At 42.7% G+C, this 25382-nt stretch overlaps 1 protein-coding gene across 1 annotated transcript in view; it reads right to left on the bottom strand.

The window, feature by feature from the left end:
• Positions 1 to 304: 304 nt before the first annotated feature.
• ATP13A3 (ATPase 13A3) overlaps positions 305 to 25382 on the bottom strand; it is a 143039-nt gene continuing 117961 nt past the window's right edge. Inside the window, exons 24-33 of the mRNA XM_044289425.1 lie at positions 23570 to 23612; positions 20466 to 20575; positions 19579 to 19675; positions 16839 to 16911; positions 12893 to 13070; positions 12636 to 12808; positions 12368 to 12456; positions 11993 to 12073; positions 4099 to 4185; positions 305 to 3625 (exon numbers count right to left, since the gene is read on the bottom strand). Coding sequence (XP_044145360.1) covers positions 3428 to 3625; positions 4099 to 4185; positions 11993 to 12073; positions 12368 to 12456; positions 12636 to 12808; positions 12893 to 13070; positions 16839 to 16911; positions 19579 to 19675; positions 20466 to 20575; positions 23570 to 23612 — 1129 coding nt within the window. The 3' untranslated portion in view covers positions 305 to 3427. The remainder of the gene's footprint in view (positions 3626 to 4098; positions 4186 to 11992; positions 12074 to 12367; positions 12457 to 12635; positions 12809 to 12892; positions 13071 to 16838; positions 16912 to 19578; positions 19676 to 20465; positions 20576 to 23569; positions 23613 to 25382) is intronic.

Raw genomic sequence — 25382 nt, 5'->3', positions numbered from 1 at the left:
CAGTCATACACGCACAGCAGCTCCCGTTCTGGCCACCTCATATCTGCGTTGCAGCAGTGGCCGCAAACCCTTGAAGTAAGCAGTGTATATGATGGAAAAATGAATCAAGCCAGCAAAGGAGGCAATATGGACAATCACAATACATTAGTAAGTGCCTTGCATTAACTTTGTCTACATGATACATGCTTTTTGCTGTGAAGTGCAACAACCCCTTTAAGTATTCATTTCCTCATATGTAGGATTGCTTACCTACCTGGAAAACATTATTATAGCAACAAGCATCTGAATTTTTTAAAATATTAGGCAGCATAACCTCCTGTAGCTGTGCATGTGCTGTTTACAAGGAGATCCATGGGCAGCGTGTGTGGGTGGGCGAAAACACTTCTAGGTGCCTGCTGCGGTAAGGAATGATGTGCTTTACAGTTTCGCATGCCAGTACACATAAGGTTAGGTCACTTCTGAAAATTCATAAGAAAGTGGTCAGCCCCATAAATGGTCATGGCTGTTCGCTTGGCAAATGCTACATCTGTAGAGTCGGGTAGCTCTCTGGGCCCTTTTACATCGGCCAATAGCACTTCCTCATTTCAGTTCACTGCCCTCTTGTTTGCTGCATTTAAATGCAGCAATCAAGGGTACTGCGAGTGTTCATCCCCATACGGTGCCAGCGTTGGTAGGCAGCACATCCCTGTTTACACAGAGCTATGTGCTGCCCACAAATGAGCATTTTTAGAGCTGCATGAAGGATGCGATAAGCCAACAAGTGGGAAGTTTGCTCAGCTGATCCTTGGTTCGTGTAAAGTAGCTGGCCATACACAAGACAACTTTGCAGCGATCAGTCGCCCGAGGGATCATTCATATCAACGATCCCACCAGCAACACACCAGAATAAACTGACCAGAGAGCCCATTTTATATGCTACACACGCAGTTCCAAGCGACAACAACCTGCGCGATTACATTTTTTAGTACACAGACATCATGCTACCATTTGAAAAGATGATCAACAGAAACTGCCAATTTGTATGACTAGATTAATAGGGCCCCAGGATGAGATCTCCACTAAAAAACACATTTGTCCTATCCAATCCTTTTGTCTGTGGTAGAAACTACCACCAGATCTATGGCACAGCTCATCTCTTTGTACTCCAGTGAATTTAGCATAAAAATGGAACCAAAGATGCACGCTGATGGGGAAATCAGGACTGGTCACAGATCTCCTGTGTCCACAGACAGGTTATACAGCTGTACATGGATGGGGTGCAGAATACATACAGAAAATAAATCCTCCCTGAACACAGAGGTCCCTGAGATGACAGAGGCACAGGTAAGAATGACCTTCAAAAAAATGTAAACCAATAACCTAGCAAGATACTGTACAAGCAGATTTAGAAGAGGTAAATGTGTTGAATAGCACAACTCAGATTCCACAATGGTAATTGAGTGCTTTTACAGGGAGGTGCAAGCTAACTGAAACACCCTGTATCTTCCACTCAAACTAGTGGTTGCGCATGTTAAGCAAGTGACGGCGAGCACTGTCAAAATACACGTTGTGGATCTCCAAGTAAAACCGCAGTGTAGTACAGAGCCAGCAAAGCGTATGGGGTTTCACAAATCTCATTTACACTTTGATATTTTTCCATCCATGCGGAAATTCACCCTCAGTGTGGATTTTGAAAACCACAGCATGTCACTTCTATGCGAGATTTTTTTCTCTCTCCAGATTTCACCCTTTGCAATGAAGGGGCGATATCTGTGGCATCAAATTCACAACAAAAACTGCAATAACACAAGCGGTTTTTGGTGCGAAAACACGTGTATGTACACTATATGCTTCAACTGAACTGTGCTGAAGCAATCCACAAAAGTTAAAATATTGATTCAGTCCTGCTGTATCTCACGCCGCACGTATTATATAATGTAATTGCTCAAGAAATATACATTAAGGTAAGATAATACTGTTATCTATATCATGTTGTATACCAGGGGGTCGGTCAGCAACCTTTGGCACTCCAGCTGCTGCTCAGGTGGCATGCCGGAGGTTGCTGATCCTTGTTGTATACTGTTTAGATCATTAAGGAACATGTTTTAAGGAAATTCCTGTCCAAGAACGGACAAGAAATTCCCATGCATCTTGCACAGGTGCAAATGTGCTGTGGTTTATGCCAATCTTTAACTCTTTAGTGCCTGGAGGATGAGCATAGAGAAGAGGAACAGATCCTTTTTCATGGACAGTATCAGAACTGAACACTGCAAAATTCACAGCTCTAAGGTCTGAAATGCATAGATCTAGCAGGAAAAAATAAAAATAAAAATAGAGAAGTTTCATTTGTACATTTGTAAAACATTTACTCGCTTTCTAAATCATATTCCAAAGAATTCAGAAATGTTTTCTAGTGCAAACACTTGATGGATTCGGTGAGCAATACATATCCTGTGAAAAATAGGTGTAATTAGAAAAAAAAAAAAACTAAAAATTAACCTCTGATGGACTCTTAAAAATGTAAATTAATGGGAAGTACAGACTGGGGTATAAATGATTCTTTGGTGTTTAACACAAGTTTTTAGTTCATGCAGACATACAAGTAGGGCAGATGTATGATTTAACGAGGACCTGTCACCACTCCTGACATCTGTATTAATAAATAATTTTATACCCCATGCAATAACTATTCTGTAACATCTTTTCATAGAACTGTATGTCGTTATGTTCCTCTATTATTCCTACTAGAAGTGTATTACCAGATGTCGTCAATCAGTGCTAACTGTGCAGACATACCTCCAACTGGTAAAGCAAAGTTGGCAATTCATTAAACTTCTAGGAGGAATAATAGATGAATGGCACAACACAGCGTAGTAAAAAGATGCTCCAAAATAGTTATTGCATGATGAATGCTAGCAGTTACTAGCATACACATGTCAGAAGAGATGGGGCACTAGACTTTCAGCAGGACACAGACTGGCCGGGAAAAGCAGACTTCATTTTTCCCCATAACAAAATACAATTTCTATATCTTTTGAGGTTTTGACAACATTGACAGGTCACCAGAACCTCCTGCCATGTTACTATTCCCTGCAAGTTGTTTTTATTTGGGGTTTATGGGAATTTAGAAGGAAGGAGAGATTGAAAAAAATAAAAAAAAATAAAAAAAATATCACTATTACAGTATTTGAAAGCATGAAAACCAATGGTCCCAAAATGTGATTGCTGCTCCCTTCACCATCAACACACTGAGTGCTGCAGTGATAAAAAAAATGAACTCATTTCTGAAGTCTTTGCAAAGTTATCCATTCAGACATTCCGTACACAGACTTGTGTGAATGGAGCCATTACGAAAGTTCTAGTAACGGGCTCTGCTCCACAAAGCATTGCAGACATCCCACCCAGCGCTTTAACCATTAGAATAGTACAGAGCCAAAACGAGTGGCTGCTACGTCATTGTGACAATCTGATAGCTGCCATTCTCTAGGGCAGGGGGCTGAGCTTCTGTAGTTGTTCTTGGCTTAGGGGGCCAGTCTGGATCGACCAACAGCTCCTGTGCCAAGTGCATGTATTTGGCTTTCGGGATCTTCTTTTTGCAGAAGCATAAGGAGGACAAGAATCGCGTTGCCCAGAGATCATTTGCTTCCTATGAAACAAAAAAAAAAAAAGGGTTTTATTAAACTGCACAATACTTGAATTTGTAACCCGCGGGAACTGTCAACGGCACAGAATATGAACAGTCACCCAATACCGCAAAAATCTATATGTGGTAGTAGTACGTATCAAAACCGAGAAATAGCATTATTGAAAATCAATCAGAACCAGGAATAAACAGGTTTGTTATGTTTATTACTGTGCATTTGTTAGTAGAGTCCTGAGGAGAGACTTTATTGCAAGCGCTTACATTAGACGCAATAGCTGCTCTTCCACCAATGCAATCCCTTAAAGCCACACATCATGCACGTAAAACACATTCGCAGCCTCAATAAACGCAGATGTAGTGAAGAGATGAAGAGGCACATAGATAACAAGGCACATGACACGGCTAAGCTGCTAATGGAAGCGATAAGGGGGACAACGTTGTGGCTGCCCAACACATATGAACAGTGAAGTTCCAACCTGTGGGGGGTGGGTGACCTTGTGGGACTCTCCCTGCTTGTCTCGGTTGAACACAAGTTTCCAGAGTATGATATCAAGGACGATATTCTGCGAAAAATTGTGGGTGGGTGAAGAATTAAAAGCACCAGTTCATTAGAAACATGCAGATTACATCAGATATTTAAAACAGGTCAGTACCTCTCATTAGGACACAATCACAGTGCTAAATTAACAGCCGCGTGAGAAATACTTGTGATTTTAGAAGTGTTTCAGTGTATTTCAACACGGCAGATCTGTGAAACACTTTTGCCAAGTGGTTTGGTATTAGAACAAGACAAATCTAGAAGATAAATGTCCACCTTCACAACCAATGCATCTATAATGGAAAATAAGCAACTTTGCAAATAGTCCTGATTAAATGTGTTTTTCTCGTTCTGGGTCTACAGCTCCTATGCAGACCAATGCTTCTCCATGGACAAGGACTACAGTACAAACAAAATCCACGTGCAGTCACATTCACATTGATCTGCACCCTACCAAAAGTGGTGGAGGACGTATAAAAGTGAGCCAGACTGCAGCATCAGACAATGTTGGTTTGTAGCTTGGAACCTTGGAGATACGTAGGTCTGCATAGCATCTGTATACACAAACTGTATGAAACATTTAAAAGGGGTTTTACCACAAACTAGACTTGTTTAGTACTGGGATCACATGTAGGATACATCACAGTACAAATGAGATCTATTAATGTAAAAAAAAAAACTAAACCAAAATAATTACCTTTTGAAGAGCCTCAGTGTCCCCATGAAAATCCAGGATCTGTGCTGAAAATGTGTGTGGGCTGTGCATTTACCCTTGGGCTCAAATCCTGACCCATTCATTTCAATGGGTACATGCACATGAGCATCGTTTTTCCCTAAACAGACCCTGACTCCGTATCGCTCGTGTGTTCACATATGCGCTGTGAACGCCAGCATGCTGTTCCTGCAGAGGATATGCTGGCTTTTGGTCGGACCAAAAAAAAAAACAAACACTGCACGCAACACTATTAGTCTGGCTGAAAGCTGGCATACAGGTATATGCCGATAAGCAGCCGGGTGCCATTACATGAATAGGGCTCTGGCGGTGCACGGCAGTATCCAGCTATGCCAGATACAGGGAACTCCAGCAGTCTGTTACTCCCCTGGCACATATGTGAACCAAGCCTTAAGGCTACTTTCACACTAGTGTTTCTATTTTCCGGTATTGAGATCCGTCATAGGGTCTCAATACTGGAAGAAGAAGAAAAAAAAACGCTTCCGTTTTGTCCACATTCACCGTCAATGGAGACAAAACGTAACTGAACAGAACGCTTCAAAATGCAATCCGTTCTGTTTGGTTGCGTTCCCATACCGGAGAGAAAATCGCTGGAAGCTGCAGTTTCCTTTCCGTCATGGGATGCAATAGAAAACTGATCCCTCCCCCATTGACTTTCAATAGAGTTCATGACGGATCAGTCATTGCTATGTTACAGATAATACAACCGGATGCGTTTATGCAGACTGTTGTATTATCAGTAACGGAAGCGTTTTTGCTGAACGGTGCCGGATCCAGCAAAAACGCTAGTGTGAAAGTAGCCTTACATGCTCCTACTCTCCCACAATTCCCAAGGGCAGCTAGACTATAAAGCTTCTCTCAAAAAAGTTGGGGACTGAACATACCTCTTAATCCATTTTCCATTTTTCCCCAAGTACTTGGGAGGAAATGTCTGCAGCATACTAGATTCCCCCAATGAGCCCTATGCAGCTGGTAAGAGGACTGCTATGGCACACGTGCAAGGGGCAGAAAAATTCAAAAAAATTGGAATGTCCTGTTCTGTGTGTGTATGAATGGAGCTTGATCTGCGTATGTGTTACTAACTGCACCACGTCGATGTTACTACACAGAAAGTGGGACATGGGTCAATGCGCCGAAAATAACTGCATTTCTAAATTGCAGACTGCCATAATTTTGACCTGACTACTGAGCTCTGTTTGTGTCGGAGGAAAGATTCCTTTAATCTAGACAAGTTGCAAAGTTGCACTCCTGACATTTCTGTTTTGGAACCTACTTGTATTCCCCATAATATAACAAATCACAGATTTCTAGCAGGAATAACAGTGAAACGGCACAACGCAAAAAGCGTCCAGTATTAACTGACAACTGGGTGTTACCAGTTGGGGGTGTGTCCTTGTGTATGCAGACACCATCCAATCAGTGCTGCCAGTGTCAAACTGTACAGGTACACACTCCATTGACAGGAAGAATGATAACACCCAGTTATTCATTTATAAGAGGAACAACACAGTTCTAAGAAAAGATGCACCAGAATTGCTAGCTCATGGGGAATACAAGTATTTAGTAAAAACAACCCGAACAGTGGACATGGCTTCTTTAAAAACAATTTAGGGCTAGGCTGCAATGTCTGTCCGTTTACCAATCAACTTGGCAGATAATGCAATATCTCGTCACTTCATTCAGCTTTTAAACATAAATCTAGTTTCTCTCAAATTGACTTGATTTAAAAATAGAAAAATGTCAATTTCCTCTCACATATCCATTGGAAGTGATCATTTAATACTTGACAATCTGAATTATATGTATAACAGTAACAGTCTATAGAGTCTTGATTTCTTCCGCATTTCAGAGAGAAACACACAAATGCCTGAAAACATTTACACGCACGACTAACAGAATACTGGCGCAATGACGCAAAACTGAAGAGAAAAGGAACATGTAAATGGTGGCAGGCATGTTAGAGGGCTAGTTCAGAATGACAAGACTACCACCACACTGGCTCACAGGTTCAATGTGGTATCGCAGACTCACTTCAATCAGCTGAGAATGCACTCCCAACCCTGGGACAGATACGGCGCCATTTCTGAGGGAAGCAGCCACGCTTCTCTACTCTTAGGCAACCTCTTAAAGGACCTATAGTGTGGAGAACAACCTGGAAACTCACACTTAGGTGACCATAGCAAAAGAAATAAAGGGACATTGTGTTTACATCAGTGGGTGTCCAGCTGCTAGCATCCCCACTGATCACAACCAGAATGTCCCTTTAGCCACCTTGGGATGTATGCTTCATTACCCTATTAGGTCCATTTTACTAATTAAGAAAATTTGTCTGGAGGTTCACTTTAAATTGTGTAAATTAATCTCAGCAACATCCATTGTGGCGTGCACCAAGGAGCTGTCAAGTTATACATTTTCGGTAGATACAGCCGTAAACCTTGGAAAGGGAGAGTCTTCTACCAACATTTTAGCTAGACGCCGCTTATACTTTTTCCTTGTACAGCAGTAAAGGTATCTTTACACGGAGAGATAATCAGACAGATTATGGGGAATGAACGTTCCTGTGAGCGCTCATTCCTGAATCTGCTGCAGATCACCTGATGAGTGAACTAAACGCTTGTTCATCAGGTGATACTGTTGTTCGCGCCGGCACATCAAAAACCATTGCTGCCCAGAAACAATAATTCTGTATGAGGATGAGCAATCACAATATCCATCCCTCGTCTTCGTACTGTGAAGGAGATCGATGCATGTAAATGCAGGGCTTCATCTTCACTGAGGGAGCAGCCAACTGCTGGGAAGAAACGCTTCCTTTCCAACAATCTGCGCCCCATTGGTATGTGTACATCCACAGTTCCCTTAAGCGGATTCGTGTCACAGGTCCTCATCCATGGAAAGCTTTTCGACATTACCATTAGAACGGTCTTCGGAGATTGGACATAACCACACAGTTCACAATATAAAAGGCTGTTAGCATAAAAAGACTGATCATTAATATTTCTATGGCCAATAAAATGTACTGTAACACCCAGCAATCTCTACTACAGGGAATACACTATTACAAGTAGGAGCAAGACAAGCCATCACTCAAGTAACCAGCATAGCACAAAGGGACCACTTCTGACACTGCCAGCCAGGCTCCATCTGTCTGTCCATTTGCAGACTGACGTTTCCACATGCTTATTAGAGATACATGGATGCAATACAATACACAATGGTGCTGCAGTACATGAAGGCAATGGGTATCGTGCAATATGCAGCATGCCTCACAGCAGCAGGGCTGTGGAGTCGGTACACGAATGGTCCGACTGCTCTATTTTATCAGAGTCCTTCATAAATAATTAGTAACAACAAATCTCCGGTAGTAAAATGGTAATATCGGGCTTTTTCTCACCATATCATCAGTAATCAGGCTGCTCGGATAGAACATAAAGCAGATTTCTGAACAAATAACAAAACAAACAAATAACTTAAAGCCTCTCTCCTTCTGTACCAGTCTGTAACGCGTCTTGTTCATGCTTAGTACAATTGTCTGTATTATGTATGTATACGTCTTATCATATGTACAGCGCTAAGGAATGAATGGCGCTTTAATAATAATAAAAATAATAATAATAATAATAATAATAATAATAGGGAAAGTGTCACCTAGAAAACACATGGCTGCATAGGGAGGAAGGCAGTGAGGCGATATAGACCTCTACTGTATTTGTCAATGGTTGGAATTATGTAAAAAATGCTCTTTATTGCTGCTTTGACAGGGCAAAGAGGCATGAATAAGGAATTCCCATATTGAAAACATGGCTGCAGAGCTCTCTCCAGCCTCTTCATACCAACCTGGGGACAGCAGGCGGTTGGAGAAAGCTAAAGCGGCGGAGTTACTCAACTTGGTAACTCCCTTCGACTTAGTTGCGCAAATGCTGCAGTCCTGGAAGCTATGCTGTTTTACAGAACTCTCTACGGCCTCCTGGCGTCCCCGGGTTGGGACAGAGGCTGGAGAGAGCCCGGTGGACATGTTTTTTCAAAATGGAAATGTCACCAGTTCTGTACATGTTTTCTATGTAACAATTTCCCTTTAAATTCCTGTAAGGAAATATGTAATAACTGGAAAACTGTGTTATGCTTTTAATAATAATAAATCTATGAAATTGTCCTCACAAAAAGTATTGCCTTACTCAGATTCTCCTCCATGGATGCCCCGAGGGCAGAGAACAACCTCTCTACTACTCTCTGTTGGTGGCAAAGCAGTGACCACACGGGCAACATCTCTGACAATAAAATAAGAGCCTTAGATTGATGGTACATAAATATATTTCATTATTAACATTTCTAAACTTCCTTAGAATGTAAATTGTACAATATTAATATTTTTTTTTTTTTAAGCTGTATCCAAAATCTTTTTTCCGACTCCAACTCCACAGCCCTGCGCAGCCGTAAATGTAAATGCTCTGCAATCAGTACATGTGTAGAACAATGGGGCAGATCTCTCAAACTGTCTAAGGGCTTAGTTCACAAGCAGCTGCAATTTTTCAATCTGAGCGCCACAGACCAGTTCACGGATGGATTTGCCACGAGTGGACACTGAGGTTCCCAGCAGAGTCCGTGTGGACACTGAGCTAACAAAATACATTACATGTCCTTTCTTGGTGCGATCACGGCTGTAAACTGCGGCTGCATGAAATGCAGCGCAGCCTCCCAATATAATGGGAGAGACCCAGCACAGCTGCTGGCGGCTTTTTGGTAGGGAATGCTCACCATATTCCGCCAGCAAAAGACCTCGTGTGAACAGGGCCTAAAGGAACAGTCCATAGCAACCAATAGTAGCTCAACTTTCATTTTTTTAAGAGCAGAATATGAAATGAAAGCTGTGCAGCTGATTTTTTGCTGTGGGAAACAAAGACAGTTTCATAAATCTCCCCATTATCTTTTCCTCCTTTTGCTGTCACTATCAGTAAATGTTTCTCGAATGGTTTCCAGTCAAATGCTTTCTTATTAACATAACCATACCTATAAAAAAATAGAAAGTAAAAACACCTTTTATCTCAAACCACCCCCTAAAAGCATTCTGATCCTCCCCCAGAATCCCTACTTCTGCTGTGATTGATACGCTGCTCAATTCCTATATCTTTGTGAGAACACTACATGCTAGGGTCTTCTGTTTCAGTGCCATTTGAAGGTTAGAAGAAGACGACAGGTTTGGAGACATAGCCAAGAAGTAGTCGAAAACTACGTGCAAGACAACAGTTCTCTAATAACTGAAAAATGTATTGTCAATGCCCACACAATTATGCAGCTTCATCTAAAGTGGTTGTCTCACATCACAAGTTTAGGGCTTTCTGTGCTGTGTGTGGGGAGGGAGTGTTGGTGGGGTTTCTGGTGGTTAAGTGTGAATTCTGGCCGCTTGCCTGTGTATGTACGCTCCCTAGACTGCTAGTGAACAGCTCTCAGCCTACTGCGTGCGCCCTGGAGCAGATATGGGGCGGCTGGGACAGGAGCTGCCGCACATGTGTGCCTATCAATCAATGTACAAATCTATTAAAAAACATGGCAGTTTGCATAGCTGTGCTGTTTTGAGCAGAGTCGTGCCCGCCATGTGCTCCCACCTAAAGATGTTGTGTAAAAATAGCCATTAACATCAATGTCATAACAACACAAAATTAGAAAAAAGTAATAACAGGAAAATTATCAAACAATTTTAACGTACACTAAAGGGCAATTCATGTATCTTCTCCAGCAGATCTCATTTGAGTTCTGCCTCAGAAACAGACTAAGGCCTCATGCCCTTTGTCTGCAAAATACGGATACCCTCCGTGTAAACTTCATATATTCCTCCCTCCCTTCACTAGAAATGGCTATTCGTGCCTGCAAAACGGACAAGAGTAGGACATGTTCAATAATTTGTGGAACAGACATATGGATGTGGACAGCACACTGATGACATTCGTGTACAGTCTTTTTTTTTTTTTGTGGACTCATGGAAATGAATGGGTCTGTGCTATCCGCATAAAATTCTGATAGCACACGGATGGAAAATACATTCAGGCACATAAGGCCTAAATCAGACACCTTGGGCAGTAAGGATGTTGTTACCGGTCTGAATATTGTGCCCGCAAAATGAGTGCCTCAAAGTATATAGATTTATTGGTAAATTTCAGGAAAACCCAACTGAGAAATAAGGATGCCATAGACTCCATTCAGACTTCTGTATGAATGGTCCGGATCTGTTCTGCAATTATACAGAACGGGTGCGGACCCATTAATTTTCAATGGGGCTGGAAAAGATGTGGACAGCACACAGTGTGCTGTCCACATCCACACTTCGAGTCCGGGGCTCCGCACAAAAAATAGAACATGTCCTGATCTTGTCTGTAATAGCGGACAAGAATAGGCATTTTCTATTATAGTGCTGGCCATGTGCACATGGCCGGTGTCAGTGTTTTGAGGATCCGCAAAACACTTCCGAACGTGTGAATGCCTATAGACTGGCACAAGTCACAACATTATTTTTCTTAATAAAAGTCTAACTACATACACTGTGAATAATTTTGTTTATAAGCTTGATGCATCTCACACAAAAAAGCCCTACGCCTCATGCACACAGATGTGATTCTTGGGCCATAAAAAAAAGTTAAAAAACATCTTCTGTATGCATTCCGTGTTTTCAACAGAAAGGGCTATAATCATCTGCAAAAATGGACAAAAATAGGTACCGCAATGCAACTTTCAAATCAGGCACACAGATCCATTAAAAAACAAAAAACAAACCGATGTATGAACAGCCCCACTGAGTTATATGGGTCCATGTACTGTCCAGCTATACAAATGTGTTCCTATTTTTCAAGCATCAGTGATTTTCTCAAACATTTCATTTCTGCACTTTTACCTTTTTTTTGCACTTTCATAAGGACATGAACATTCTTTTTTTTACATCCAGAGGTTAAAGTCTAGACAGATTTTGTGCTACTGACCCTGCATGGTTTAAGACTGACAGGAAACGACAAGTTCCCACAAAATGACAGCAAGCAATTAACCTTTAAATCTTTGCCTAACTACTATGGCAAAGGAAATATATCATATTGCCTAAAACATTCTTAGGACTTACCTCAACCAAAATGGAAGTAAGTGCATTTCCAATAATAATGAAGACCATCACAATGCGCCATTTCATTGGAACACAGACCAACTGCAAGAATAAAACGCAATAGTTAAAAACTCAATTAAGTACCTTCCACAGTATACGTATAGAGAAGAGCAGGGATCAGCAACCTTCGGCACTCCAGCTGCTGTGATACTGCAACTCCCAGCATGCACACTCTCTTGGCTGCTTTTATAACTACCATAGAAGTGAAATGAGGATTCTGGGAGTTGTAGTTTTAAAACAGCTGGAGTGCCAGAGGTTGCTGATCCCCGAAGTTGAGACCATAGGGCTGTGTAGATTATACGTAAACGTACTACATAAGTTAATATATTATCTTACCTCTAAGAAGTTGTCAACAGATTCAATTGGATACAGCATGAAGAATGATATTAAGGCATAAAGAGCCAATACAGAAATCACAAAAAGATCTAAAGGAAGAAAGAAGACCAGAGACTTAAGTAATTTACATTAGTATGCAATGGATATTCTGCAGAAGACTTATCTAGCTCTAGTCTAACACTGGTAAATAATAAAACAATATAAAAGCAGGTTAGACATGAAACATACTGTACAGAGTTCCACAGTATACTGAACATGGGACACGTACAATTTTTGTAGCTAGGCTGGCGAAAAGGTTTTCCTTTTGAGAATGCAACTGCCACAATGAGGTACTGGAAGCTGGACACATAGAAGAGAGTGGTGTTTTCATAGTTTCTGATGTTGTGCTCATCATGATTAGTGTCATTTTCATGGTGATCATCCATGGAGACATTACATGCACTGAAATGCAGAAAAAAACAATAGAACTGTAAGCATAAAATGATGAACTCCTCTCACATTAGTTCACTTATAGACTTCACTTACTTGCTGCTGCCGGTCCAGACCTCGTACCAGGGCTCTTGTTTTACCAACATGAAAGCCATGGTCTGAAATGTCAAGCAAATAACGATTTGGGAGAGGACAGAAAAGAGAAGGGGTCCCGAGATGAGACCAGAGGGAGGTCTTTGTGCAACCAAGTCTTTCCAGGCTGGGTTTAAACTCACTGGAAAATAAATAAAAAGGAGTATTAAATCATTGCCACATACATTTCACTATAACAAAGGTGACGGCTGTAAAATATTTTACAAGTCTCCTGGATAACAGTCTGATAGGTGCAGTCTTATAGCTGGGTGACATATAGTCCCATTTCCACCCCTGACATGCAGGAAATGTCTGGAGATCCCTGCCCAGGCAATCACTGGCCACAGCAGTGACCCACCTCAGCCAGTGATTAGCTGAACTGGTATCTCCAGTCGGGGACAGAGACGAGCAGAGACTTGGCAAAGAGAGAATTGGGTGGGGTAAAATAGGTGAGGGAGACTACCCATTCTTCCATTTTGTTATCCCACTCTGAGCCATTTTTAATAATTCTCTCTCCCCCGAACATCCCCTTTATAGAAAAAAAACAAAAACAAAGTGAAAACTGCAGCAGAAAGAAAACTTAAAAAAACAAACACTTGAATGTGAAACATACAGTATATTGCACGCACTGTAAGAGAATCACTGCACGGCTTTCATCCAAAGACAGTGTCACTTCCTGATTAGCCCTGTTTGTTTTAAGGGGCTAGACCAGCAATGCACATGCAGTCACTGCCGTGTTCTTTCACTCTTGTTCTTCTGTTGGTCTTTCTTTCCTAAGCCCGTCACACAACTCCAGTTTTATACTGGGAAACCACATTGCCTACGCTCCCAGAACTTGACCTTTTTCATTGTTGGTTCTGATGGATACTTTTCTGTGCACACTTGGCAGCAGCAGCCATTCAGCCGAGCAGGAGATGTGGTCCATGAAGAGAGCAATGTGGGCATTGTAGCTCAGCTGAAAGGGTCTAAAATTAAGAAAATGGAGCAGAACAGAGACACCAACGCTTCCTCTTTTTGTGGCTGAGGATTATTGCAGTTAGATTCATAGATTTTTCTTTACATCGTTCTCCTAACAGCTCCATTGCCCTCATCTTTGTGCACTAATGTTATTGCTCTAACCATTCCCCTTCTTAGGACGAGCTAATGTGCAGCTTGGCAACAAAACCTAGATGACCACCCACTGCTCTTCAGAAGGCAGATAAAAAGAGGAGCAGCAGCAGCTCTGGAGGTCTGAAGTACAAGTGTGTGGGACGAGGAGTCTATGGGGAGTTATGAAATGTAAAATACACACAGACTACAATGGAGAGTGCGACTCTAGAGGCTTCGTCTACTCTTACTACATAACTAAACTGGAAATAGGGTTGTCACGATACCAACATTTTGATTCAGTCTCGATACCATAAAAAAGTACTGCGATACTTAATACCACGCAAAAAAAAAAAAAAAAGCCCCACCAAAGCCACGTGCATTCCACATTTTATTAAATGTCCCGCCCATAATCGAGCAGTCCTATCCCATTTTGTGGGGGGACAAGGTGACTAAAAAATGGCGAATCGCATGGTTATTTATTTTTTCTGTTACGGCGTTTCTGTTTTAATAGTTTGGACTAGGGCTGCAGCTAACGATTATTTTAATAATTGATTAGTTGCCGATTCATTTCTACGATTAATCAGGAAAAACGACAAAATTACAAAACAAAGAGGTTTATATAATTTTACTTGAAAAATGATGTTCAAAGGCTATATTAAAACAAATTGTGGACGACACTTATGGAGAGGGGGATCTGTGGGCGGCGCAGTTATGGAGAGGGGGATCTGTGGGCGGCGCAGTTATGGAGAGGGGGATCTGTGGGCGGCGCAGTTATGGAGAGGGGGATCTGTGGGCGGCGCAGTTATGGAGAGGGGGATCTGTGGGCGGCGCAGTTATGGAGAGGGGGATCTGTGGGCGGCGCAGTTATGGAGAGGGGGATCTGTGGGCGGCGCAGTTATGGAGAGGGGGATCTGTGGGCGGCGCAGTTATGGAGAGGGGGATCTGTGGGCGGCGCAGTTATGGAGAGGGGGATCTGTGGGCGGCGCAGTTATGGAGAGGGGGATCTGTGGATGGCGCTGTTATGGAGAGGGGGATCTGTGGGCGGCGCAGTTATGGAGAGGGGGATCTGTGGGTGGCGCAGTTATGGAGAGGGGGATCTGTGGGCGGCGCAGTTATGGAGAGGGGGATATGTGCACTGTTATGGGCATAACAGTGCACAGATCCCTTTCCCCATAACAGTGCACAGATCCCCCCTCCCCATAGCAGTGCCATACACAGACCCCCCCCCCCCTCCCCATAGCAGTGCCATACACAGACCCCCCTCCCCATAGCAGTGCCATAGACCGATCCCACTCCCCATAACAGCCCCGGCCCCGCTGCTTAGTCGGACTAATCACCGAATCTTTATTTTACCTTACAATGACCCTCCAGTAACAGGCAGATCGGACAGCGGCGTAACGTCACTTACTCACGTGACGCACCTGCTCCGCCCACTTTATGAATGAAGGAGGCGGAGCAGGTACATCACGTGAGTAAGTGACGTTACGCCGCCGTCCGCTCTGCCTGTTACTGGAGTGTCATTTTAAAAGGTAAAATAAAGATGCAGTGACCGCCCGCCCGCATAGCAACGAATCGGCGATTATTCGATAACTGGATTCGTCGACAACTAATCCAGTTATCGATTATAATCGATTAATCGTTGCAGCCCTAGTTTGGACTTTTTAGACGTGGCAATATGTAATGTTTATTTATTGTTCATATATTTTATATGTAAAAATGGGAAAGGGGGTGATTTATACTTAATATTCAGGTTACTTTTTATTTACTATTAGCCCCCTTAGGGGCTAGAACCGTTGTCCTATTCACCCTAATAATGATCTATTAGTCTATTAGGGTGAACAGGACTTTACACTATCCCTGATGCCCTGTGTTTGTGCATACAGAAGCTTACCAGCTTATGGAACTTACCATAGCAGCCAGGGCTTTAGTAGCGTCCTGGCTGCCATGGTAACCAATCGGAGCACCGTGATTACACTGCTGGGGTCCGATCAGAACTGCCACTGCACCACCAATGAGGAGGAGGGGAGGGGACCCTGTAGCCACTGCCACCAATGACTTTAATACTGCAGGTCGCGTGCTGGCTATACGATTCTGCAGCTGGCACCCGCCTCCTGTATTTAAATTAATGGGCGAGTTATCTTCATTGGTGGTGCAGTGGCCACAACTCCTCCTCTTCCTCTTCTCATTGGTGGCAGCCGCAGCAGCAGCGGTACAAGGGGGAGGGAGAGTGACTCCTTCTCCACCGTGCTGCTGAGGAAACATGGCGCGCAAGCTGAGCAGCGTGCGCCATGTTCTCTGATAGTAGCCTGCGCAGTAGTGCAGACTAGTATCGTAAAAGGTAATTTCCGGTATCGAATCAATACCGGCACAAAAGTATAGATTGGGTATTGATAATTTGATACCCTGTGCAACCCTAACTGGAAATATTTGAACAGATGTAACACAAAGAACAAGAAGCTGTTTCAGTCCATGGACCATGACGTTTTTGACGGGGGACCACTACATTTGTTTTCAGTTTATTTCTTACATCAATAATATGTCTTTTATAGCCCGTATACACTGGTTATGTTATCCTTGACACATACAACATATAATACTTGATGCCATTGTAAACTCCTGGTCTTGTCTGCTGGACTCTAGAACCTCAACAGAACTCCCAAACAGGCCCCAACTGTGTACCTGATATGTATCTAAGTCTTCACAGCCCCCCCCCCCCCCCCATATTTTAACCCCTTAACCCCATCTAAAATTTTTACAAAACAGTCCAAGCACCTGCCCCAAAAAACTGATTTTTAAAAAGTGCAAAAATAGATTTTCTTACTTGTAAACACCACCACCAAGATTATTGCCAGGTCTATGAAGAGAAACTGGAAGTCTCCCAAGTTGCTGAGAATCTAGCAGGGAAAGAAGGAGACAAGCATTTAAAATAACTTTACTATACATACTTGTCTGTCTGACGGACCACACTATTCTGAAAAGCAAGTAGACAAGACAAATGACTAGGAAGGAGCGTAAAAGTGCCATGGTCTCCTCAAACAGCTGATTGGCAGGGTTACAGCAGTTGGCACACCGCTGATCTGATATTAAAGGGGTTCTCTGGAAATTAAGAAAATAAAATGACTGAAAATACTTAAAAGGGTTTCTACCACCAGATTTTGAGAGATTTTTCGCTGACTGACACTAGCGATCTGCTAGTGTCTGCTGTACCTAACAGTGCTCTTGTATCACCTTTGTCTGCTGCCGTTAAGCTTAAAAACATACTTTTATTGATATGCAAATGAGCCTCTAGGTGCTATGGGGGCGTCTTTTTAGCACCTAGAAGCTCCGTCTACTCACTATTTCTGCCGCCCTCTGCGTCCCTCCAGCCCATCCCACTCCTCTTGATTGACAGCCAACCTCGCTCCATCTCGAATTCCTATATTCGGCGCAGGCTCAGTGACTGTTGGACTGCTCCCTGCATCGGCATCTTCACTGCGGTCCGACAGTCATTGCGCCTGCGTTGAATACAGAAGCGCACAGCACAAGTGCTGGAATTCGAGATGGAGCGAGGTTTGCGGTCAATCAAGAGGAGCGGGGCGGGCTGGAGGGACGCGGTGGGCGGCAGAAACAGTGAGTAGACGGAGCCTCTAGGTGCTGAAAAATCGCCCCCATAGAACCTAGAGACTTTTATTGATATGCAAATTAGCATGTTTTTAAGCTTAACGGCAGCAGACAAAGGTAATACAAGAACACTGTTAGGTAGTGCAGACACTAGCAGATCGCTAGTGTCAGTCAGCGAAAAATCTCAAAATCTGGTGGTAGAAACCCTTCAAAGGGATACTGTCATCAAGATTTTCAATATGGAGCTGTTCATATCATCCTCTCAGTCTCCATTATCTAATTAAAAATATACTAGTTTTACCCCCACCTGTCCTTTCATTTTGGATAAAAATCGGTTTTATTAATATGCAAATTACCTTACTAGCGTGCCCAAAGGGCTGGCCCTTTGTGAGCAGCCACGCCCCTTATCTCGTAGCCCAGCGCCGCCCCACTGCTAATTATGCACTCCTCTCATCGCCGATGATGCGGCGTAATCTCACGCATGCGTCCTAAATCCACTGGTCAGCGCCTGCGCGGTGTCCTGGCAGCAGCCTCAGCGAACGAAGCGCGCATGCACCAGCTGTCTGCACACTTCGCCCGCGGGCGCTGCCCAGTGGATTTAGGGAGCATGCGCGAGAATATGGTGCACCATCGGCGATGAGAGGAGTGCATAATTAGCAGTGGGGCGGCGCTGGGCTACGAGATAAGGGGCGCGGCTGGGCACAAACGGCTGGAGGGACAGCCCCTTGGGAATGTTAGTAAGGTAATTAGCACATTAATGAAACCAAAATGAAAAAGGACAGGTGGGGGTAAAACTAGTATATTTTTAATTAGATAATGGAGACTGAGAGGATGATATGAACAGCTCCATATTAAAAATCTTGATGACAGAATCCCTTTAAATATTACTTTATTATAAATATATTCCCAAATACCTTTCATTAGTTATAATGGCTTGTTTTGTCTGGGGAGCAACCAGGGAAAATAAAATGGCTGCCATCCTATTAGTACACACAAAACCTGTCACATAGCAGGACAAGTTACTTCACTACACTGAGCTAAAGAGCTGCCTCATCCTCCTCTCTGATCTACAGTTTAGTATGATCTTTGGAATCTCTGTAGGAATGGAGTTCATGATGAGACATGAAGTACAGAGAGGAGGGTGGGGATGTAGCTAATGAGCAGCAGCACTTGTATGCGGTCTCCATTACCACAGCCCCACATTATTACAGACTGTCCTGTCCATTCTCTCTGAACTCCATTCCTACAGAGATTCAGCTGAAGATTGTATTACTTGTATTCAGGATCATAACCCCTGACAAGGGCAGAGAGGAGGATGAGGCAGCTCTTTAGCTCAGTGTTGCAAAGTAATTTGTCATGCTGTGTGATTAGGACAGGTTTTGTGTGTACTAATAGAACGGCAGCCATTTTATTTCTCCTGATGATTGCTCCCCAGACGAAACAAGCCATTATAACTAATGAAAGGTATTTGGGAATAGTAATATTCAAGTATTTTAATTTTTTTAATTCCTGGAGATCCCCTTTAATGACATATCCCGAGTATAGGTAATAATAAAGTAAAAAAATTGAAGGCAAACCTTTCATTAAAAAAAGACCTTTTAAAAGGGAGTGTTAGCAGTTGCAGATGTAAAACTGCTGACAGACATAGGTAGGGGACAGGTGGTAGTGCATACTGGTCATTGCTCTGAACCAATTATGTGCTGTAAAAATGAAACTACGAATGCCGCTGGCTACACTCATACATCATTTTTACAGCACTATTTGTTCAGAAGTTTTGCATTCATGGAACTGTTGACAGATTCCCTCTATTATAACAACAACTGAATTACATTCTAATAAATGGATAGAAGGCAATTTCTGACACATTAGATGTCCTGGTTAACCTTCCTAGGTGCTGCACAGTAAGTATTAGTATAAGTTTATAGTGATGCGATTGTAAAATACCTGTGATAAATACTCACAGAATACAGCAGAGTAACTGTGAAGTACTGGATAATACTGTACAAAGCCATGAATTTAAACACACAGAAAGATGTAATCAATGCTGCACGTCCTTCCCTGCAACAAGAACGTAGTGAGACATGAACCATTCAGTTCTATGGAGAAATGTACAATAATCATTAAATAGTAAAAAAATGTCAGTGCAAACATTTATTCTTTATTTGCTTTCTAAATGCAAAATTAGGTACCTTTCTAATCTGGTCTACTGCTGTAGAGTCTATACAACTCCTGTACATGGATGATTTCTCCTGGATGCTATCTGCTTTCTCTACTCTCCCCTGCCCTGTCTTAATCTCACAGTAGCACAATATAAGACAGCAGCAGAATGAAACTTGGAGGGCAGGTTGCAAACAGAATATGAGAAAGTCTTAAAATGAATGAAGGAATGGAGATCCCAACTTACTGCAACTTTTACACTAGGGAGCTACTAGCATATTTCTAAATAATATCTTTTCCTTTCAAAGCTGTCGATAGCCTTTAACATTGATTTGCACAAAAAAGAAATACAAAAAATAAAGTATGGAATAAGCACTCTGCCAACCCACCACCCTCCATGTACACCATTATGGTTCCTTTGCATCCATTATCAAATTTTTAAAGGGATATTACAGCTTCTGCAAATAAAGCATATGCATTGTATAATAACTTTGAAATATAGTTTCAGTATCCAATTTATGTACTGGGAATAAAAACGTGCCCTGGTCATGTAAAGAACACAGATGCACAACTCATTTCAGATCTGAAAGGTAAGAAATGTTTTTCCCATTTGACGTTTTGTTTTGTTTTCCACATGAAGCCACATAAATAGATTTTTTTAATTTACACAAACATTAGCACTAGTTCATACCGTATCAGGTTTGGTACACAGGCAATGCTAGGAGTCCTGGATGTGAAAGGTGATGCCACAGATGCCTCCAATTCGGACAATGATATCCCTCCATGAGCTCTCTTCAGTGCCTGTGAACATACACAAGGTCAATAACAAAAATTGGATTTTTGCACTTACCGTAAAATCCCTCTCGTTCAATTCATTGGGGGACACAGCACCATGGGTATATGCCCAGCTACCACTAGATATGAAAAAGGTTGGCTCCGCCCAGGTAGGCTATACCCTCTCGACAGACACTAGGCTAATCAGTTTGTACCAATAGCAGTAGGAGAGAGAAACAAAAGGAAAGAACCAACATGTCCTGAACTGGGGAAGGAAAGAAGAACAGCAACCCGGTGACAGAAAAAGAAATTAAAACAAGGGGTGGGATTTGTGTCCCCCAATGAACTGAACAAGAAAGATATTTTACAAAAATCCAATTTTCTCGTTAATGTCATTGGGGGGACACAGCACCATGGGACGTCCCAAAGCAGTCCCTGAGGGTGGAAAGGAAATCTCATGCAAAAAAGTTGGGCGCACTGGTGCAGGAGAACCATGTTACCCAACAGGACCAGAAGAGGTCATAGCATGAAATGGTAGATAGAAAAAACGAAGGAAGTGAGCCGAGAGCCAGCAAGAGTCCAAAGAATTTTTTTTTTTATGGGAGTCCGCCAGGATCCCAAGGACAAATGCCTGGGAAAAAAGGCCATATGCAAGAAAGGAACAAAGGGAAAAACCCAGCTCCATCCAAGGTGGGGGAAAAAAAAAAAAAAGAAGCTAGAGGATAGGGAGCAGGGCTAGATGTCCTGCGCAAGAACCAAGAGTTGAACAAGTGTGCACTAGAGAGCCAGAGGAAGGATCTGGAAAGAACCAGGGCTCCCCCTGAAGAGAGCAGCACAACCGAAAGGCATCTGGTGGTAAAGAAGAGAGAAGACTAAGGAGGAAGAGTTCTCAAATCAAGGGAAAGCTCAAAAGAAGTGGCCAATATGAATGTAAATTGCAAATCAGAGCAACAAACTCCCAGGTACCAGGACATGAACCTGGGGAGATGGGAAGAGAGGTTAGAGTCTCAAGAGAGAAACAAGCCTATGGGGACTCAGGAAGGAAAATAACCAAACCGGGCCCCCCAAAAAAATAAAGAAAAAAGCAAAAAAAAGGTAGCAGCAAGACCTGCAGGAGAAGAGCAGGTCATGTCTGCCCTCCTACAGACACTAGAGTAAAACTAATTAGCCTAGTGTCTGTGGAGAAGGTATAGCCCACCTGGGCGAAGCCAACCTTTTAAATACCTAGTGTCGCCTCCTAGTGGTAGCTGGGCATACACCCATGGTGCCGTGTTCCCCCATGACATTAACGAGAAACAGATATTTACAAAACCTAAAAGAAGACCGAGCAAGTAGGCAAGGTAAGTATCAAGCAGCCCATTTCCCAATTGTGTTTAGCGTGTATAAGTTAATAGGAAAAGTCAAAAGAGAGCCATCCATCTAAAGAGTATTTGGTCTACAGTTATTGAATGTGTATGGCCAGCATTAGTATGGTTATAGACGTAATAACTATAACCTATATTCTATAGTACTAAAAGAGCATTTTTGACCAATGAAAATTAGTTTGAATGGCAGTGAACTGGAGGTAAGCTGCAGTATGTCAGCACAGTCATTATACAGTAGATGGAACCTTATGCTTCTGGGTCCATCTACTGTTTAGTCCCTGATGCCAGCAGCTGCCAAGAAAAGGTGTTTGGAGCGGGTGTCAGCCCTCTAATGACCTGATATGGATGACTTAAATACCCTTAAAGGGTATTACAGCTGCAAAAATTGGCCTTACAGCATTATAGGGATCTATGATGTTAGTTGGGGTCATTACACCCACTGTTGGCAGAGTTTTGTGGCTGTAATATAGACACTAAAAAGCTGGTGTATTACAGCTGTCTAAACGAGAGCTAATGTTGGCCACATCAGGGCACTGGTTGATGAAAGGGCATACTTTACAAAATATATTGTTTTCTCATGCTATGCTTTAAAAAGAACCTGTCACATGCTTTTTGCACCCCAAACAACCCCTGTTACTTGATGGTTTCTCCAGTGAACACAAGACAAGATCTCCACACCTCTAATTTGGCCCATCTGGCTTTAGTGATGTCCCAGAGCTGTAGAAAAGTCAGTATAAGGGCTCATGCACACGGCTGTGTCCATTTTTGTGCTCCGCAAAACACAGATACTGGCTGTGTGTGTTCCACATTTTGTGGAATGGAACGTCCTACCCTCTAGAGAACAGGACATGTTATACATTTTTGGGGTGCCGCGGAATGGACATACGGATGCGACCCCATTAATATGAATAAGTCCACATCTGACCTACAAAAATGCAAATTGGATGCAGACATAAAATATGTTCATATGCATGAGCCCTTAGCCTGTACAAAGTCTTGGAGGTGCCATCTTTTGCTGTTGCTCTTTAACTCCCTCACTTGCTGTACACCTTTGAAGACAGAGTAGGTTCACCAAGGTGTAAGGCACATGAGCCTTATCTGAAGAGCACATGGTCAACTATTTTGTGGAGGCTGCACAAGAATGTCATTCATGGCATAAAGGCCAGCTTAGGGGCATAGAGAGCTTGACTCGTTCGGCTATATCTACACCCCCTGGACTTGAATTAGCTATTTTACATATAAGTTTTTTCTTCTTTTTTTACATGAATGATATAATCATAGGCTGTAATATAGGGACCAATGGAGATGGCATCATGCGCACCATCAGATACTGAGGGTTGTTTGTGGGACAAAAAGCCTTTAATAATAAATGCAATGATAACAACCAAATACATTTGAAAAAATACTTTAGGAAATAGAAAAAAAACAAGACAGGAAAAAAAATCCACTCATCAGGATTATAATGAGTGACATGTAATGAGCTAAACAAGCTGGGCTGTGATTGGTTACTACAGACAAACCATTTTCTTTTAGAGACAGTTTCATAGATCTTCCCCAAGTTGTTTTATTTTAGGGCATTGACAAACACAGCAGCAGCAGCATCATTTGTATGGATTTCTTGTCTTATAATCAGTTTTGTGCACATCTTGTCACTTACCCCACAATCATTTGCTCCATCTCCACACATGCCAACATAGTAACTGTATGAATAAAAAAATAAAAATAATAATAAGTTGTTGAAATGTATAACAATATGGAAGACCGGGTGTAAAAGGACAAAAGTGACAGATTTTTGGTCCCTGCAACCAAGTTTTTAGAAGGGTAGTGAAAAGGAATGACCTATTTATTTTGTGGTAACTGCTGTGGGTTTGATCCAATGAAAAATAAACAACACAACTTACTTTACCAGCCCCCTCTAATCCAGCACTGCCGCTCCTGGGCTGCGGCCACTGACCTATTCTTGTGGTTGCAGCCAATCGCTGACGTCAAGTCTCGGGCTGTATACCGCTGAGGTCAATGATTGGTTCTATCGGTATATGGGATATCACACCCTCTGCCACAACAATAAGATAGGCTACTTTCACACTAGCGTTGTTTAAATACGGCGCTCAATTCAGACACTGGAAATGCCCGCTGGATCCGGAAAAACGTGTGAAAACGGATTACATTTGAATCCTGATCAGGATTTTGATCACAATGAAAAAATGCATTGGAAAAAACGGATCCGCCATTTATGGACTTAAAGGAATTCTGTCATCAGATTTGTGCCCTATAAGCTAAACATATGGCCATGTCGGTGCTAATGACATGAATCCTAAACTGCCCTTATTTAACCTGCTTGTGGCTCTATTAGCTGTCACTCACCTACCTAAGGAGCCCAAGGGGTTTTACGTTAATCCAGGGTGCCCGCCTGCACCCCTCGCCGTCTGGTGCCCAGCGCCGCCTTCCTCACCTCAGCGCCGCCTCCTCAATCCACCCGTCCCTCTGCCAGATCCAGCGCCTGCGCACTAGGCTCAGCCTGATGCGCCGCGGACTCCTGGCAGCAGCTTCGTTGAGCGAAGTGTGCATGCGCATCAGGCCGGCGCATGCACACTTCGCTCAACGAAGCTGCTGCCAGGAGTCTGCGGCGCATCAGGCTGAGCCTAGTGCACAGGCGCCGGATCTGGCAGAGGGACGGGTGGATAGAGGAGGCGGCGCTGGGCACCAGACGGCGAGGGGTCCGGGCGGGCACCATGGATTAACGTAAAACCCCTTGGGCACCTTAGGTAGGCGAGTGACAGCTTATAAAACCTGTTTTTTGGGCTAATATAGCCACAAGCAGGTTTAATAAGGGCAGTTTAGGTTTCATGTTATTGAACTTTTTTGTGTGATGATCTGTAAATTTTATCAATCACATTTTGGATTGTGTATGACAATTTTTATTAAATTTTCTTGGGAAGGCGGAATTTTTTTTTTACTTTTTTTCTTCCTTACGCCATATGGGGTAAATATTTTAACATTCTGGGGATTTTTGGACGCAGTTTATTTAAATTTTTGATTGACATTTCTATTCACTAATGGAATTTTACCAAGGCCTGCATTGGAATATACCAGTAATAGGCCTAGAAGCCTTGTAAAGGCTCTGGCCTATTATTGCTAAGGAATGCCTTCCCCGATCTCAATGAGGTAAAGAAGTTCCTGCCTCGGAACTGCACATTTCTGGATTTTTTTTTTTATCCCTCCGATGTCGTGGCCACATTTGACCACAGTATCTGAGGGGTTAAACATCTACGATCAGCATTATCGCTCATCACAAACATTAATTCAGAGGGTCTGGTGAGTAAACAGCGCTCGCCATCTTTAGAGACCCAACATTTGCTGTACATATATGGCGGATGTCAGTAAAGGGTTTAAAGGAAGTTATCATCTACAATTTAAAATTTTTATTTTCTGTAGATTTTCTGCACATGATTATGGCAGTGTCCATCTTG

Source organism: Bufo gargarizans, chromosome 4 (assembly GCF_014858855.1).
Source record: "Bufo gargarizans isolate SCDJY-AF-19 chromosome 4, ASM1485885v1, whole genome shotgun sequence".
Lineage (NCBI taxonomy): Eukaryota > Metazoa > Chordata > Amphibia > Anura > Bufonidae > Bufo > Bufo gargarizans.
The sequence above is the reverse complement of the archived record's forward strand: the minus strand, read 5'-3'. Positions and strand labels throughout refer to the sequence as shown.